This window comes from Mercenaria mercenaria, unplaced genomic scaffold (genome assembly GCF_021730395.1).
Source record: "Mercenaria mercenaria strain notata unplaced genomic scaffold, MADL_Memer_1 contig_902, whole genome shotgun sequence".
NCBI classification, from domain to species: domain Eukaryota; kingdom Metazoa; phylum Mollusca; class Bivalvia; order Venerida; family Veneridae; genus Mercenaria; species Mercenaria mercenaria.
Window position 1 is genome coordinate 20,244 of NW_026463816.1, and position 17,459 is coordinate 37,702.

The 17,459-nt window shown below is 39.1% G+C and overlaps 3 protein-coding genes across 3 annotated transcripts; all 3 read left to right on the forward strand.

The window, feature by feature from the left end:
- Positions 1-5,486: 5,486 nt before the first annotated feature.
- Positions 5,487-6,158, forward strand: LOC128554959 (serine/arginine repetitive matrix protein 1-like). Its single transcript, XM_053536300.1, has one exon. The coding sequence runs from the start codon at positions 5,487-5,489 to the stop codon at positions 6,156-6,158; it is 672 nt and encodes a 223-aa protein (XP_053392275.1).
- Positions 6,159-7,942: 1,784 nt separating this feature from the next.
- On the forward strand, positions 7,943-9,511 carry LOC128554961 (transcription initiation factor TFIID subunit 1-like). The gene is made up of 2 exons (XM_053536302.1): positions 7,943-8,622; positions 8,827-9,511. The coding sequence occupies exons 1-2, from the start codon at positions 7,943-7,945 to the stop codon at positions 9,509-9,511; spliced, it is 1,365 nt and encodes a 454-aa protein (XP_053392277.1).
- Positions 9,512-12,010: 2,499 nt separating this feature from the next.
- On the forward strand, positions 12,011-12,475 carry LOC128554962 (uncharacterized). Its single transcript, XM_053536303.1, has one exon. It carries the CDS (start codon positions 12,011-12,013, stop codon positions 12,473-12,475), a length of 465 nt encoding a protein of 154 aa, XP_053392278.1.
- Positions 12,476-17,459: the final 4,984 nt, after the last annotated feature.

Genomic DNA, 17,459 nt, shown 5'->3' on the forward strand with positions numbered 1-17,459 from the left:
AAGAAAGAAAAAGTAACTGTTTTGCCTCATCCCCCGTATTCCCCAGACCTTGCCCCATGTGATTTCTTCTTGTTTCCGAAATTGAAATCATTCCTTGCTGGGCGGAAATACCAGTCCCGACAGGCACTTGGATCTGCCATTCATCAGTACCTTATTACTGTGCCCAAATCAGCGTACCGCGACGCCTTCAAGAAGTGGATACATCGGCTGAAACTTTGCATTTCTAGCCACGGGGAGTACTTCGAGGGCATGAAATGAGCCCTTCTGGGCTAACTTGAAATTTGAAGTCTCCAGATAGAAATAAGCAATTCATTTCGAACATCCCTCGTATCTTCGTTTCTAATAGTATTAAGTTCTCATTTCTTCGCTAGGAGCTAGGTATCTTGTTATCATATCATTCTGTTTCTCTTTTCTTTTCTTTAACAGAGATTAATTTATGAGCAAAATAATTGACTTTTTAATATTAAAAACATATTGAACAATGGCTTCGGGATCATTGATTTCAACTCACTTAGATTTGAAGACTGAATACTGCTTAAGCCGGTGCTAGGGGACGTGGGCAGTGTTGCATTTTCCATTACTGCTCATGAACAGACTCAATCAAACCGAGTTTGCAATTTTCACTGTTTGCCTTTTTCTCGGTGCTTCCGAGGGATCTACCTTCCAGATTGTATTCGTATCAGACAGAGAAACATTAGTATTTCTTATTATTTAGCTTATCTTACTTTACCTTATATAAAAGCCGAAATTATAGACAAGTTGTGTTATAACCATAATGAGTAATGTGAAGTTCAGTTTATTTACATTTTGTTGCTATATTTAATTTAATACATGTATATTCAGTACAAAGAACTTGTAAGAAACGGTGTGGACCAAAGGTATTTCCATATAAGCATGTCAAAGTCTTCTGTACTGTTACAGTAATGACTCTCCTTTGATGTTGCTGATCAGGTTTAGATTGTGCTGTAACTTCCTCATTTGGATTGTATATGATTGATCATGAGTGATCGTGCTGTAACTTCCTGATTTGAAATATATCTGATAGAAAGTGTGTAGATACTTCTGTAACTTCCTCATTTGGAAAACACAGTATATGCCATGTGCAGTTGGATGGGTTTTAACTTTTTTGACTCTACAGCAAACCTCGTGCTTACTGAACTTTCTGGACGTACGGCCCTTGAGAAGCAGTAAAACTAACATATTCTCCAGACGTACTCCTGTATATTACATTATCCAGAACACTACTTTCTGGCATTGAAAGGACTATAGATACATGTAAGCTGATTTATCTTTAAAGACTTCCTGACATGATACGGACAAATCTTGATGTCTTTATATTACATTTAGCTCCTGTTCGAAGGTTTTATTTCAAATAGATACAAGCCATATTCCCTCACAGAAATCTTAGAAGTTCAGTCCAACACACATATAAACTTTATATAGCTAAAATAGTGTAGGTGCCATGACTTCAGAGTACAATGTGTTTCAAATAAATAAACGAGAAAACAGTCATTACGTATTATCAATCGATTGCATAACTTTTACAAGTACTTTTACACTCATCTTGCTCAATGTTGCTTTGACTGCAATTTTCAGGGGAAGGGGCGGGGGGGGGGGGGCGGCGTAGGTTCAAGCCCCACTGGGACCAAACATTTTTTCTCCGTATTTTCCATATTTTCTACTAAGTTTTTACTTCTTTCAAGACTTATTATGGATGTATTGTACAAAAGTGGAAAATGTTCATTTTATAAGAGATTTCTTGCTGTTCAAAGTGAATTTACCTCTGAATCAGGAGGGGAAGAGATCTTTAAAAATACTGAGTTACATGCGGTAAAAGTTCTCTGTTTTGCCTTCATTCTTTACATTAAATATTGTGGAAGAAATGCAGGTATCTATATATAGGTTTTACTTTTGCCCCAAGGTTATTTTTGAATGAAATGAGCAAAATTCAAAACAGACCCACAGGATTCGACCTTTATTTTTCAATGTTGAAAAATGAATTCTGTCTCATTAAATATGTTTACTTGAGGCACCCTAGAAAAAAATGATATTTACAGTTTTATTTTGTGTTTTATAATTGTTTAACAATAGTTTGATGTTTCTTTTATCAAAATTATGCTGTAATGAATTCTCTGCAAACGTTTTAGATAGTGGCCATCACATTGAAATTTGTCTCTACTTGAGCTTGAGGAAATTCCATAAATTATACAAAATTTTCAAAAAAACGGCACGGTAAAAGTTGTTTAAAATTTGCAACACAGTGCAAAACATGGTCAACTTTAAGAATATACCAAGCAAATGCCATTTTTTAAACATTACCATTATATTAGTGGTCCAATACCTTAATACGATAAAGCTTTCACTAACTTTAGGCGTCACCAAATTAAAAAGATGCTCATCGGATTTGCAGCTCGTATTTTTTCAGAAACACAAACAAAATTTTGGTTTTGATTTTCGTATTGTTTGTTTTTTTGTGTTGATGTCGTTTTTTTTGTTGTTGTTGTAGTTGTTTTCTAGCAAATTCGCGCCTTCAAATTTTCAAATCCCTGCTTAAAATGATAAATAATGCCTCAGACCTTAACTGGGAATTTGTTTCCGAAAATTTAATACTTGAAAAACTTGAAAATTGCGATTTAATGTTTCAAATCATGTTTTACAATAAATATCAATGAAGCATTATGATTTAATGTTATATTTTATTGCATGATAACATTTTCCACAACATATATTTTTTTATTATACATGTACTTTGTTATTACTTTTTCACCTGCTGTATTCTCTATCCCTTTTGTGTTTTTCTTTAATGTAAAGGCTTGTACATTTTATTGTTCCATCTCTTGAGAAGGAACACTTTGAATTGGTAAGTCACACTTGACTGGGCAGCTGACCTAGAATGCTGTTGTAATTAATTACAAGCTGACCAATTAAACTCCGTGACCTTAGAAATAACCTCTGACATTAAAATTATTTTTTCCTAATTGAGGCGACGGAACACGCTCCGCGGATAACATATTACTAGGCCCAAGGATGAAAAAGTGTTCTTTTTAAACATGACAAACATCATATTTGTCACAAAGGTTAACATACATTCTAGCATAAAACTGCTGTTATTGTCACTTTTTGGGAGTGTTTTAACAGGAGAGAAAACGTGTGTTAACAGAGAGATTCTCGCACTCACGAGCTGTTATAACACCTTTTTGTATATGCACATTCCGTGACAAAGCGTAAACGTATTGCGGCCCCAAAACGGATAATTAAAAAGGAAATGACGTCAAATTGAAAAAACAACGTATACTTTACCGCGCATTTCATGAAAATTAAATGACGTTGAAGGACAATATATTCATTTACCTGTTTTTACGCGTTTTATGCTAAAATAGCGTTAGCGCATGTTCTTTTCGTGTTATAACATCTTAGGAATCCCTCGGGAATCGTTGGTACCCTCGCCCTAACGTGCTCGGGTACCAAACAATACCTCGGGATTCTGCAGATGTTATAACACGAAAAAACATGCGTTATCCCTACATTGTTATATCCGAATGCATGGTCAATATGTGAAAACAAATCCCATGGCGACCCTCTACTTGTGAGCAACAAATTCACGCATCGAATGGTACTCCACATGTGAACTGGGTCGATGTTTATAGCCACTATATCTAAATTGCCACATTTACACTTAATTGCCGTATTTACTCAACTGAAAGTTGTAACGGATTAACTTTGTTGTAGGATTTAACATTTTACATGCATGTTAGCGTAAATACTTTGAAAACAGCGGACTTGACATTTTTGACAAAATTCTAGTTTTTTGTATTTGGTACATTTCGTGTACATTTTCAAATCCTGAAATTACCCAGGCAGTGTAATAGATGCTGCATTTAACAAGATGCATAATGTTACACAAGACGAAGCTCTGAAATACAATAACAATTCTGATCAGGTTGATATTGTGCCTTTTGTTACTGAATATAATCCCTGCCTCCCTAACATTGGTAGTATGATACATAAATACTGGGATTTATTTAAACTATCGCCAAATGTCTCAGTCCAACAGTTGCATTCCTCTAGACCCGTGTTAGCATACAAACGTGGTAAAAATCTTAAAGACTTCCTTGTAAAGTCTAGATATTCTGCAATGCCCCCTACCCCCATCAGCGCCCGTTCCAGCAAATGCTACCGACCTAGATGTACACATTGTAGCAAGATAGTAGAAACTGATTAATTCGTTAGTTCTTCTAATTCTTCTATGTATAAACTTAGATTTAATACAGACTGCACATCATCAAATGTCATTTATGTCATAACTTGTAAAAAGTGCAACATGCAATATGTGGGTCAAACACGACAACAGGTTTCTAAACGTATGAACAGTCATAAATTTGACATTAACAATTTCAGCGATCCAGCATATGCTAGTAGTGTGGCTGCCCATTTCAACAGTACTCATCACAATTTAGATGATTTCAGTTTTTTACCAATTGACATTGTTGAAAATGATTTAGATAGGTTCTTACGTGAACACCGGTTAAATACCGTGCACCCATCTGGCATGAACACCAGCGTATTGTTTACTGTGTGAATACAGTTACCGACTAACATTAATAGGGTCTTATATACTAACTTTTTCATAATATCCCTACAGCTTAAATATTTTCACTGTATAGTATTGTTTTTAATATATTTTCTAACTTTAAAATAATATTAATAACTTTTGTAGAAGTTAAGAATATATCGGCTCTATTTTCCAGCATTTTGATATTTTATTGCCGTTTTATTACCTCCCCTTATTACTGCTTCAAGGTCCCCTTTTCCGCCGTTTGACTGCATTTTGTCTTTAATCGTATTTTAATGAAAGTTTTTAATTTTTTTTATTGTTTCTGTAATTATATATGTGTGGTTAGCTTTTAGATTAATGTTATTTTACTATTTATATAATTATAAGTAGATCTATCGTTAATTCTCGCTTATGCTTCACATGTATACTTCAAAATTTGTCATGTAGATATGTTGGGTTTTATTTTTTCTCTGCTTCATATTGAAGAAATATGTTTTCGATAAATACCCGCCGTATCATTATGATCCGTATCAATACAAATATATTCTATATTTGCGCTTTTTGTCACGTTGACGTTCGCGTCCAAACGGACGTGACGTCGTTTGTATTGTACGTTGTTATTTCTGACGAAGACATAAAGGTCGAAACTAGTAAGGAATGTGTTGTCTTGGTAATTTTAAATCCTTTTGATCTATTAACTAAATATAACCAAGATTTTGCATCCAATATGACGGATCCACGCAACAACCTACAAAAAGTCGCATTAAAACAGATGAAATGTCGTCTTCATGAACAATTTCTGCAGAAGTGCATAAACAATGAAGTAATTCCAAAGGGTCTCCGACTGAAAATGAAGATCAACACAAGCTCAGGTTCTAAAGATCTCTAAACTTCTGTTGATAACCTTCTTAGGAAGGTTTCGCTAGATATCATGAAGAGAATCGTGGAGGACCAACAGCGTCACGCCTTGGACCTATCAAATACAATCGAAGAACAAAGGAAAATTGCGAGAAATCAACTTTCAGACGATCAATTGTTCGATGTTGAAACTGAAATATCAGACAAAACAGAAAGAGAGAAAAAAACTGTTAAAGAGAGACATGAAAAGAAGCTGTCAATCCTATTAAAGGAAAGTGAGGTGCTTTCACAACCACTTCAAAGTAATGAATCTGAATCATCAGAATCAAACAAATCAGGCAGGGCACGTCGTAGAAAGAGTAATAACAAGAAACCAAAACCAGCACCACGTAACTCAAGAAAAAATGATCCGAAGCCGCCCTCAGATAGAAATACTGAAGAATCGTCTTCAGCTGAGAAGAAATCTTCACCAAAAACTACGGAAGCGGCAACTCCAGAACCTACGACAGATAGAAATTCAAAAAACGTAAGAGCCCCGGGCACAAAAGCAACTTATGCAGAGGCCACACGGAACGGGGCGACAATAGCCCAGAATCAGCTGAATCAAACGCTACAAAACCTAACGAAACTGCTCAAAATAGTTGTCGAAAGGCAAACCGACGTTTCGTCAGGGCCAAAAATAAGAACGCATGGAGGAGAATCAAGAAGAGGAAAACGGCCATTCAAAGAGGCAAGGCGACGGTAATTAATCTATCAAAAAGAAAATTATCCGATGCTGACTATATCCTGTTAGGTAAGGGACTTTCTTTTGTACCAAAGCTTAAAAGCCACGACAAAGTTACATTAGCAGAGGAAACATTTAGATTCTGTCGACGTTTGAGACTGAAAGAATATTTTTTCAATAATAATAACAATAACGACCAAAATGATAAAGAAAAAACTTTCTTCAACAAAAAACAGTCAACGTTCATTTCGAAGCAAGGTCGTGATGAATATGTTTTGACGGATGATACATTTAGCGGCCGTGTTCCTAAAGGTTGGTATTATTAGTGGTGTGATACCTACTTCCGGAAGTCGGTAGAGGGCGGGATTCTCCAACTAGAAGAGCAGACTTTACAGTGTCACCACAGAGAACAGACGTATGTAATCTCTTCTTACTAATTTACATCTCCGTGGGTAAGTCCCCGTCCTCCCCCTGGCCAATAAGGTATATCTGACTGTGGCCTAATTCAATGATGTTACAATAATGGCGACGAGGATTCAAATGACAATTTAGCGGGCAGATACAGTCATTTGCCGTAAAGGTAGACAGCATCAATTTCGAGTTGACATTTTTGTCATAGGCCGGCACGGCATAAGGGCGAAATTGATTACACTACATAAGGTTTGGCAGTGACTTGAAGATTTTCGCAGTCTGAAGGGTTGAGAAGGCTGGTAAATAAATTCCAGACTTCTAGTTTGATTTATTTATCATATAATCAACAATAAGGTTTCGGTCAGGAAAAAGGCTTTTGTAGCCTTGGGAGAAGAAAAATAGATTTAATTGTAAAGTCTCCAGGTTTCAAGCCAAGTAATTTTTCAACTTCTGCCGGAAATTAGTTGAAAATTTTTCACGAAACCTGTCCACTTCCGGTGAAGTCTTCTAGACTCACTTTGCTCTTCTTACAGGTTCAAACAGATTACAGAATAAAACTATAGAGTAGCAGTCTTCTAGACCTACCTATTTTCAACAGAAATACAGACAGAAATAAAGTTGGTTTCTTTTTTCCATATAAATGGTGGTGTCTACCAATGGAAAAATATTTTAGTGTATCCAATACACTGCTATAAGAAATTTGAATATTTATTGTTTGAGTCTGGGTGACCGGTTTAAATATTTGAGTAAAAAGTGTGTTTAATACACAAGTGGCTGTCTGTAGCTTGAAATTTGAGGTATTTTGTTTTCGGCGTATTCTATACACGAAACAAATAAGTTCTACCATATAGATCTCTAATATTAAATTATTTCTTCAGTATTCTATACTGGAAATATATTTAAATAGATAAACATTGGAGATAAATTGTTTTCGTTGTATTCTATACACAAAACAAAACAGTTCTACCTACTTGACCATAAAAATTGAATTATTTCTTCAGTATTCTATACTGGAAATAAATGTAAATAAATAAACAAGAAAAATAAATTGTGTCTGAGTATTCTATACTTAAATAAATTTATAACAAAAAGTATAAAATATTTTGGTGTATTCTATACCCATAATATTGAAAATTGTGATTACGCTTTGTCCGACAACTGACATTTATGTTTTACATACAAAATGTCCATCAACATTAATACGGCAGGCAAAGAGGAATTGCAGAACATCCCTTCAATAGGACCTAAGAAGGCGGAAAAAATAATATCATTTAGACAGACATATGGATTTGTCACAAAAGAAGCTTTGGCTATGGTGTTCCCTGGTGAATTAACAACAGACATACTGGAAAATATTGATTTCACAATTCCATTTACTTCACCAGATAAAATTAATGAAACGGGGGAATGTAGCAGTTAGTGGTTCACCAAAACCTGCGCCTAATCCAGATACTTTATCTGTAAAAACAACAACAGCTGTACCTGTTACAAGCAGTCCGCTAGTGCGACCGACTGCGACAGATAGTTTTACGACTCCGAAAGGGACGTCACTCATGGCAGGCGCCTTGGGACCATTATCTCCCCATTCCCCACACAAAATATTAAATCAACAAATTGAAGAATGTCTTGAACAGTTGTTAGCTTTAAATCAAGGCATGAATAGAACAGACATTGCTTCAATGATAGCAGCCTTGCCAAAAACACCGCAGTCTAATGAACGCCCAAATCAAGCAGCATCACTACATACAGGGCCTAGTACTTCTAGTACATGGTCAAGGTCAAGGTCTCCTATCAAGAAAGAAATTGTTACACCAAAAATATCTCTGACCAAAAATATTTCGCACCCAGAACCAGTAGCAGATAAGTCATCATATAGTCACGAAAGCCATTCAGGATCAAGCGACAAAAATTTAGGCGACAGACATGTACACGAAGAACCGACCAAATCCAGCGACTGTAATGTTACTGATAAACATTCCACACGTCACAGGCCAAGGTCGCCCAAACATCAAAGATCTGATTCAAGGCATAGATCTACTAGACACAGATCTTCTAGATCTCCGTCTAGACATAGGTCAGATTGATCTAAATCGCGACATGAGTCACATCATGGTTCTTCAAGAAATAGGTCTCAGTCTCCAAATCAAAGGTCAAATGGTCATAGACCAAGGTCACGTGATGTAGGGTCAAGAGATAAAAAATCATATCCCTATCAATCTTCGCCTCAACGTTCTGCATCTCCCAGTAAACATCACAAGCAAGATAAATACAATTCAAGGTCAGATGATACTAAATTACAACATCAACATCCACACAGTGAAAAGGTGGACAAAACAGCAAGGTCAGATGACACTAAATCCGGTAGTAAAGAAAAAAGGTTAAAAGACACTAAATCTGGCAAAAGAACACCAAGGTCAGAAGATACTAAATATAAAGAAAGATCTTCAAGACATCAGACATCTAGACACTCGAACAACAAAAGGTCAAGGTCCTATGATAGGTCATCGTCATCTGAAAGTTCAAGATCATCTGAATCATCAATGTCATCTGAAAGGTCATCAAGGTCAAGTAGTAGGAGTAGCAGATCTGGGGATAGACACAGTTCAGGAAACCATCATAGTAAAGCAAACTCCAACAAAAGGTCAAGGTCACGATGTACTTGCATAAAATGTAAAGAGACAAGACATAGTGATAAATACAGTTCCAGAGCTAAGGAATCTGCATATTATGACAGTAGAAAAACTTTTTCAAGACATAGGTCTTCTAGATCTTCGTCTACAGATAGACAACAACACTTTCGACCCCAACGCAGTAAATATGGTAATCGACAGTATTACTACAGTAGTTCAGAGGAAGATGATTATGATTACCATAAATATGTGCCAAAGTATCAAGAAAAGCGGGGCGACACAAAGAAACTTCCTAAGAATTTAAGGTATGATGGGAAGTCCTGTTGGTTGTAATTTAAAAGAAGTTCAAGAGCTACATGTCGGTCCTGAACTGGTCTGAAAATGAAAGCAGAGATTATCTGAATTGGAGTCTTGAAGGAAAAGCTTTGGATTTCTTTACGTTAACAACTAGAATGGGAGATCACTTTTCTTCAGTCAGATTATGAAGAAACTTGAAGGTCGTTTTGGTGCAAGAGAACTGGCGGAAACATCCAAGGCCAAATTTCAACAAGCTTCACAGCGTCCCGATGAGTCACTTGAAGATTGGTCAGACAGAGTTCTAACCCTAGCTACACCTGCATTTAGAGGTCTTCCTGAGCAACACCGAATGCAAGAGGCCATTTCCAAATTCTGTCAAGGGTGTATTGATAAAGAAGCTGGAAAACATGCGTGTTTCGAACGACCAAGAAGCGTGGAAACCGCATTAAATTCAGTAAGACATTTCCAGTATATCTCACAGGCAGTCGACGGAAAACATAAGCCGCGAAAAAGTAAAGAAGATATTTCTGTGAATGCTGTCGATTCTCCATCTGAAGCAAGGGTTGAGAAGATGATAGAAAAAGCAATAGAGAAATTGACCGGTAAAATGCAGAAGATGAATGTTGGTACAGAAAAACCAGCTAAACGATACAGTTCCATCGAATGTTTTTTCTGCAGAAAGATAGGCCATGCCAAGAAAGATTGCCTTAGATACAAAGCATGGGTAGCACAAGGCAAAGGCAGAGGTAGAGGTAGAGGCATGAACAGAGATTTAAACAAGGAAGGGCCGGGTGTGCAGGCCTCCCATCCGAGCCCGAAGAAGTAAGTGGCCTAGATACAGAAAATGTTGCAGCGACTTCTAGTCCTCACCCAGACGAAACGGTCAATATCTTGAGCAAGTCTGATAATATTCCAGAGAACCAATTTTCTGTTAGCAAGAATGCAAACAACTGTAAAAAAAACAAAGACAAAAATCAAACAGGGAATGCCACGTACCAAAACCGCAGCCTCCCCAAAACGAAACCAAAAGCACGCAGACGCGTACACCACAAACACACACACACACATACACATACACGAGCATACACACAAAGCCAACACATTAGGACAAAACGAACAAACAAAGGAACACAGTGGGGCGCCGCCTTGGAACGGTCAGTGGCAAAAACACCACTGGGGAGCTTAAACCGGTTTATGGTGGGCACCCAACCTCACTCTTACCCCCACCATGTTCCAAAGACACAGGACAGTGTAAATAAAAGTTATCCCCTCCAGGTGAATCTCTAACACACGTAATGGAAACAAAAAGGCATGGCATGTAAAACACAAAAATGCAAGACTTCTAGTCTACACGGCATTCAGGAAACCGGTAAAGTATGTGATACTACTAGTACACATACAACAGTAGAAGAGGGACGACATACACAAGAAACCAATGAAGATGAAGTGGTTAGTGTACACCAAGTTCGCGCAGGGTCTTCCTATGTGTATATAACAGTTGGCAACACCAAGGTCAAGGCAAGAATAGATTCGGGTGCAGAAATAACCATTTTATCATTGCAAGTGTATTAGAAGCTACCGAAAAAGCCAGGCAAGGTTAAAGATGTCGTTATGCAAATGGCAGATAAGGACGCCGTCTTAAAAGGTTTTACAACCACACCTTTAAGAATGCAAATAGGTTCTCAATCATTTCACGAAAGAGTTTATGTAGCACCAATAAGTGATGAAATGCTGCTGGGACACGACTTCCTACATCATTTAGGCGTGATGTTAGATATGCACTCTGACACATTGGTGCTAAATGGGGAAAGAATTCCAATGAATACCAGGCCCGCCCGCTTAGCTCAATAGGTAAGAGCGTTGGTCTACGGATCTCGGGGTCGCGAGTTCGATCCTCGGGCGGGGCGTATGTTCTCCGTGACTATTTGATGAACGACATTGTGTCTGATATCATTAGTCCTCCACCTCTGATTCATGTGGGGAAGTTGGCAGTTACTTGCGGAGAACAGGTTTGTACTGGTACAGAATCCAGGAACACTGGTTAGGTTAACTGCCCGCCGTTACATGACTGAAATACTGTTGAAAAACGGCGTTAAACCCAAAACAAACCAAACCAAACCAATGAATACCAAGTTCAAAGAAGGTAAACCAGTTGTTGCCAGAGTAACAGTGGCTAAAAGAACAGTGGTTCCACCAAATTCAGCTGTTCGGATGTCATGCAAGATGGATGGTCAGCTCAGCGACTACTTCATAGAGCCAAATGAGTTGCTGGATCGGTTGGGTGTAATGATGCCAAGAACAGTTAGATCTTCAAAAACGGAACCAATAGTTTGTATAGTCAATGCCACAAACTCTTACAAGACATTCAAGAAAGGTAAAGAAATTGCCAATTCCTTCGAGATACAGGGTATATTGGAAACAGAAGATGTAGAATCTGAGATGACTTCTAGCCACTCAGATACTTGAAAGTATGGTGTACATGAGGGAACAGAAGTGACTTCTAGTTATTTTGTTAAAACAGTCGAAAGAGAACCTATGTCCAAGATAAATGCAGCAGTAAAGAACCCAGTACCAAAACAGAAAGAAGATGCAATAACACAGATCCCAGATCATTTACAAGAAGTATTTAAAGCTTCTAAAGAACAATTAGATGAAGGGCAATGTGAGAAATTAGCAAAACTTCTATGTGATTACGCAGATGTATTTGCAAAAGAAGATTTTGATTTAAGGAACTTCACCGCAATTGAACATAAGATTGACACTGGAGATGTCCTCCCAATAAAGCATCGTATGAGACGAATACCCGCTTGTTTTGTTGGAGAGGAGGAAGCACATTTGAAGAAGATGTTAGATGCCGGTGTCATTCAAGAATCAATTTCAGAATGGGCATCCTCACCTGTTCTGATCCGGAAACGTGACAGATCCGTTAGATGGTGTAATGATTATAGATCCCTTAATGACGTCACGATAAAGATTAAAGATACATTCCCCTTACCATAGGTGGAAGATTGCCTAGATACATTGTCAGGTAGTTTCTGGTTTTCTAAAGTAGATGCTAATTCAGCATATTGGCAAGTAAAAGTTAAAGAAGAAGATCGAAAGAAAACAGCATTTCTAACCAAATTTGGACCCTTTGAACATGTTAGAATGGGTTTCGGTCTCACCAATGCACCAGCAACGTTTTCCTGAGTAGTAAATTTGATACTAAGAGGTTTGACCTGGAAAACAGTATTGGCCTTCTTGGACGATATACTGGTGATGGGGACAAGTTTTGAGGAACACTTGAAGAATATAGCAGACGCCCTTGAGCGGTTCCGCATGTATGGTCTCAAGTTGAAGCCACGAAAATGTATTTTCTTCCAGACTGAAGTCGAATTGCTGGGGAGAATCGGTAGCAAAAATAATTTGGCTATGACTAGAAAAGACACAGAAACGGTAGCTAATTGGCCAGTACCTACATCATCGAAAGACGTAGAAAGGTATTTAGGATTGGTCAACTATCATCGTTCCTTTGTAAAGAACTTTGCGGAACAAGCACAACCACTCTACAACTTAACAGGAAAAAATCAGTTTAAGTGGGGCGATAAGGAGAGAGCGTCATCTGAGGCGTTGAAGAAAGCTTTAACTGAACCACCAGTTCTGGCTTTACCAAACAACAAGGATCCATTTATCCTTGACTGTGATGCCTCAGACAAGGCTATAGGTGCAGAACTTCTTCAAGTGCAAGATGGAGTGGAAAAAGTAATTGCTTATAGCAGTTTCACATTGACTCCAGAACAGAAAAACTACTGCACCACCAGAAAAGAACTTTTGAGCATTGTTAGGTTTACTAGACAGTATAGACATTACCTTCTAGGCAAAGTCTTCACAGTGAGAACAGATCATTCAAGCTTGACTTGGTTATTAAGGTTCCAAGAACCGCAGGGTCAGCTGGCACGATGGATTGAGGAACTGTCTCAATACAACATGGTTGTTAAACATCGGCCTGGGGTTAAACACGGAAATGCGGATGCACTTTCAAGGATTCCGGACACCTTGGTACCGTGTTCATCATATATAGCTGGCATAAAGCCTGCAGATTTGCCATGTGGTGGCTGTCATTACTGCAAACTAGCTCACAACCAGAGGGGCCGATTCACAGAACAAGTAGATGATGCGGTCAAACTGTCAATGCAGGAAGGTCAGACAACTGTAAGGAAGAACAGTAATGTTCATTTAGGGGCAACTGCAGAGATGAACAAGTCAACGCCAGAAGAGGTAGCAACTGTAAAAGATACTGTTCGTTCGAAGTATAACAATGCAGTGTTCAACAGTAAACCAGAGTTTAAACAGCCCTGGGATCCTGAACGATGTACAGGTCTTCCAGATGGTACATCTGACACGGAAAGTACACGTCTTTTAGAAAGTACTAAGAACAGTGAAGAAACTAGTTTTCTAGACAGTATTCTTACAGTAGACCTCATGGGTCTTGGCGGAAGTGAATCACATTTTGATATCGTTACAATAGGGGACGGTGAGAAGCGGTACCTTTGCGCATGCCCAGTAAAGGCAGCGATAGATTCAAGTACAATTCAACTTTCTTGTTGGGGGTTCACTTTCAAAGAGTTGCAAACAGAAAAGGCAAAAGACAAAAATCTGCGTATCATTATCGACTGGTTGAAAAGACAGAAAGAACCGGATGAAGGAATTCTATTCCTATCCAGTCCAGAAGCAAAATACTATTGGCTTAATAAAGAAGTATTCCTGTTGATTGATGGTGTACTTTTTAAGAAGAATCCAGATGCAGAAGATCTTCAGTTAGTAGTGCCAGAAAGTCTGAAAGAGCAGGCATTGATTTGGCATCATGATATACCTTCTTCAGGGCATCAAGGGGTAGCTAGAACTAAAGCCAAGTTAAAGGAAAAATTCGAATGTCGAAGCATATGTGTTATCCTGTAATGTTTGCAATCGGAACAAGAAAACGAAACGCTATGGTAAAGTTCCTTTAACAGAATTCCAAGCGGGAGCACCTATGGAACGTGTGCACATAGACTTTATGGGACCACTACCAAAGACTACACAAGGAAACGAACATTGTTTGATGATGGTAGACCAGTTTACCAAGTGGATTGAATGTGTACCGCTACCTTCGCAGAGAGCTGAAGTTACAGCCAAGGCAGCCATCGATGAGTTCTTCAGTCGATTCGGCTTTCCACTTCAGATCCATACAGATCAAGGGCGCAATTTCGATGGTAAATTGTTTGAGACATTGTGTAAAGCATTACACATTCATAAAGCCAGGACAAAGCCGTACAGACCGTCTTCGAATGGACAAGTCGAAAGGTTCAACCGTACGGTGATGGATGCTGTTAAATGTTTCATTGGTAAATCGCAAGATAAATGGGACCAAAACATCCAACAGATAGCGGCAGCTATAAGGGCTTCGGTAAACAGAAGTTCGGGGTTTACATCAAACATGTTAATGTTGAGAAGAGAGGTGAATACACCAGTTCAGCTAATGTTTCCAAATGCCAAAGCGGAAAAGTCTGAAGAATATGCTGAATATGTCTCCAGTTTGTTGCAAAACATCCAGAAAGCACACGAAGCTGCGAGAGAAACTTTGAAGACATCGTTGAAGCGCATGAAGCGGGACTACGATTTAAAGATCTTATTAAGACCTTATTCAGAAGGTGACATTGTGTATCTTCTAGATACAGCCATCAAGAAAGGCAAAGCTCGCAAACTCTGCTCGCCTTGGAAGGGTCCAGCCATCATCGTGAAAAAGATCACATCATATTTGTATCGGGTGAAATTGCGGAATGCAGTTTTCGTAACAAACCACGACAGAATGATGCCTTGCAAGGATCGAAAGATACCCGTGTGGATTACGAAATACAAGGAATCACCTGATTACACAGATCTTTCACAGCAAGATGACAGTGATGATGATAACGATATGTATTGTATCTGCAGGAAACCATGGAACGGAAGATTTATGATACAGTGTGACTACTGTGATGAATGGTTTCACGGCTCTTGTATCAACATCACCGCGACAGACGCTCTTGACATTGTTAAATGTAAGTGCAAGGCATGTAAGGACAAAAGATAATAATAAGGGTGAGCGTAAATCATGTATGTCATTTTGCTTGAATTTTTCAGATATGGCTGTACCATCAAGTAACGTCAAGGACTTTCTGACCACAGTTGAAGAACACCTGGAAAGGGGTCATGTCTATTTTTCAGCCGATGACTTTGTCAAGAACCTTTCACTTTGCCCAAGATTGGCAGGGAGGGAAAAGGCTGAACATCTGCTGAGCACCCTGTTGAAAATGGTAAACCTTGTGAAAGAAAACAAAGATGTCACCCAGAAACAAAAGAAGGCTCACAAAGTGGCTAAAAGAGGCAGCACACAGTATGTTGACCTTCCAAGTAGCAAACAGGGATTGGATCAGCAACAATGTTTGGAAGCTCCCGGATCTACCTAAACCTGTTGAACAAGTATATGACCCAACAAAAGGGAAAAGGGACATCCGATACTTTCCAACTTCAAAATCTGATAAAGCGTTGGAAAAAGAAGTAGGAGACGAAAGTGTTGATGATGATGTATTGGATTTGGAGTTAAACGAAGACGAACTTCTTGCGTCACCAAGAGTCCAGTCTAATACAGAAACTGCAGCGGATCCAACACAACCCATGGAAGTGGATCAGCAGGCAGATTCACCATCAGCTACTGCCAAAGTCAGTCCTAAGAAGTCTCCCAGACTGGCTGGGAAATCTAGGATTTCACCGGTGAAAGCACCTCCTCAGGAAGTCGCCAAGCCGAAGTCTCCTAAAGCTTCCAAGAGATCTACGGACAAGGAAGACCAGAAGAGGGCTTCTAGCTCCTCATCTGGACATCCGAGAGAGCATAGACACGAACCCCGAAGGCACTCTGAAGATACTTCTAGGACATCAAGTATGGCTGAAGACAGAAAGAAGCATTCAGACCGTTCTAAGTCTCACCAGGATGACCGGGCTTCTAGTTCGTCTCATCATCACCAAGAACGGGATGCTTACTCCGTAGCAAAATCGAGGCCACATTCCAGTACCTCCAGTGGGGCTTCTAGCTCAGGGAAGAACGGGAATGAGAAGGCACCAAGATCATCAGATCGAACCGGCTACAGGGATGTTGAGCGCCACGTGACATTTGGCAGAGGTATGACCGTTGACTACCAGCAATCGAATGTGGGCATGAAGAAGAGATCAGCGACTGCAGTCCCTCTAGAATCTTTGGTTATATCTACAACAGTTCTGAAGAAACAGAAGACTGATGATATTCTACATCAGGTCAGAGAAACTGTAGAGGAAAGAAGAAAATCCTCGGGTAAAAGCCGTTCCAGACCTTGCTGGGTACCTGGCTGTACAGAACCAAACAGCTATATGAAGGTACACGCTTTCAAGTACCATGTGCCCGGGATTTTCGACGAAAGGCTCAGACCTGATGATGAACAAGTTCTGCGGGGTAGGAGAAATGCTTTGAATCAATGCTCAGTACAGCTGATAACACCGAGGTAACGCCTAGACAAGAAGAAGCCATGCCAGTTCCTGATCATTTCGTATTGGAGCCAGCAAATTCGCCAGGATGTCTCATCCACTGGAAAGCTGTCCTGCTGATTGCTGCAAGTCTGGACGCAGATGAGAGACAGTATTGGCAAGATTACTATCCAGTGCCAGAGAACGCAAAAATCCAGCACCAGGTTGAAGCACAATTAAGCCTCCCAGCAGCCTTTGACAGCCATTTTCACCTGGACAGAACGCTACGTAAGCTTAACCTCAATCCAGCCGGAAACCTGGATGACGTTATCAATTGTGTTCCAGTAGACGCAGATAAAAAGGTCAAACTAGTTGGAACAGTTGCCGTCTACTGCGATCCTAGAAGCTATCCGTCTGAACAATGTCTTCTAGACTTGCCAGAGGATATGACAGTTGCTATTGGGTTTCATCCAAAACATGCAAAGAACAG

Coding starts and splice junctions, on each gene's coding strand:
- LOC128554959 (XM_053536300.1), top strand. CDS start 5,487: ATGAAGAGAATCGTGGAGGACCAACAGCGTCACGCCTTGGACCTATCA.
- LOC128554962 (XM_053536303.1), top strand. CDS start 12,011: ATGTCCAAGATAAATGCAGCAGTAAAGAACCCAGTACCAAAACAGAAA.
- LOC128554961 (XM_053536302.1), top strand. CDS start 7,943: ATGAAACGGGGGAATGTAGCAGTTAGTGGTTCACCAAAACCTGCGCCT. Junction 8,623..8,826: donor AGATCTCCGTCTAGACATAG/GTCAGATTGATC, acceptor ATACAATTCAAG/GTCAGATGATACTAAATTAC.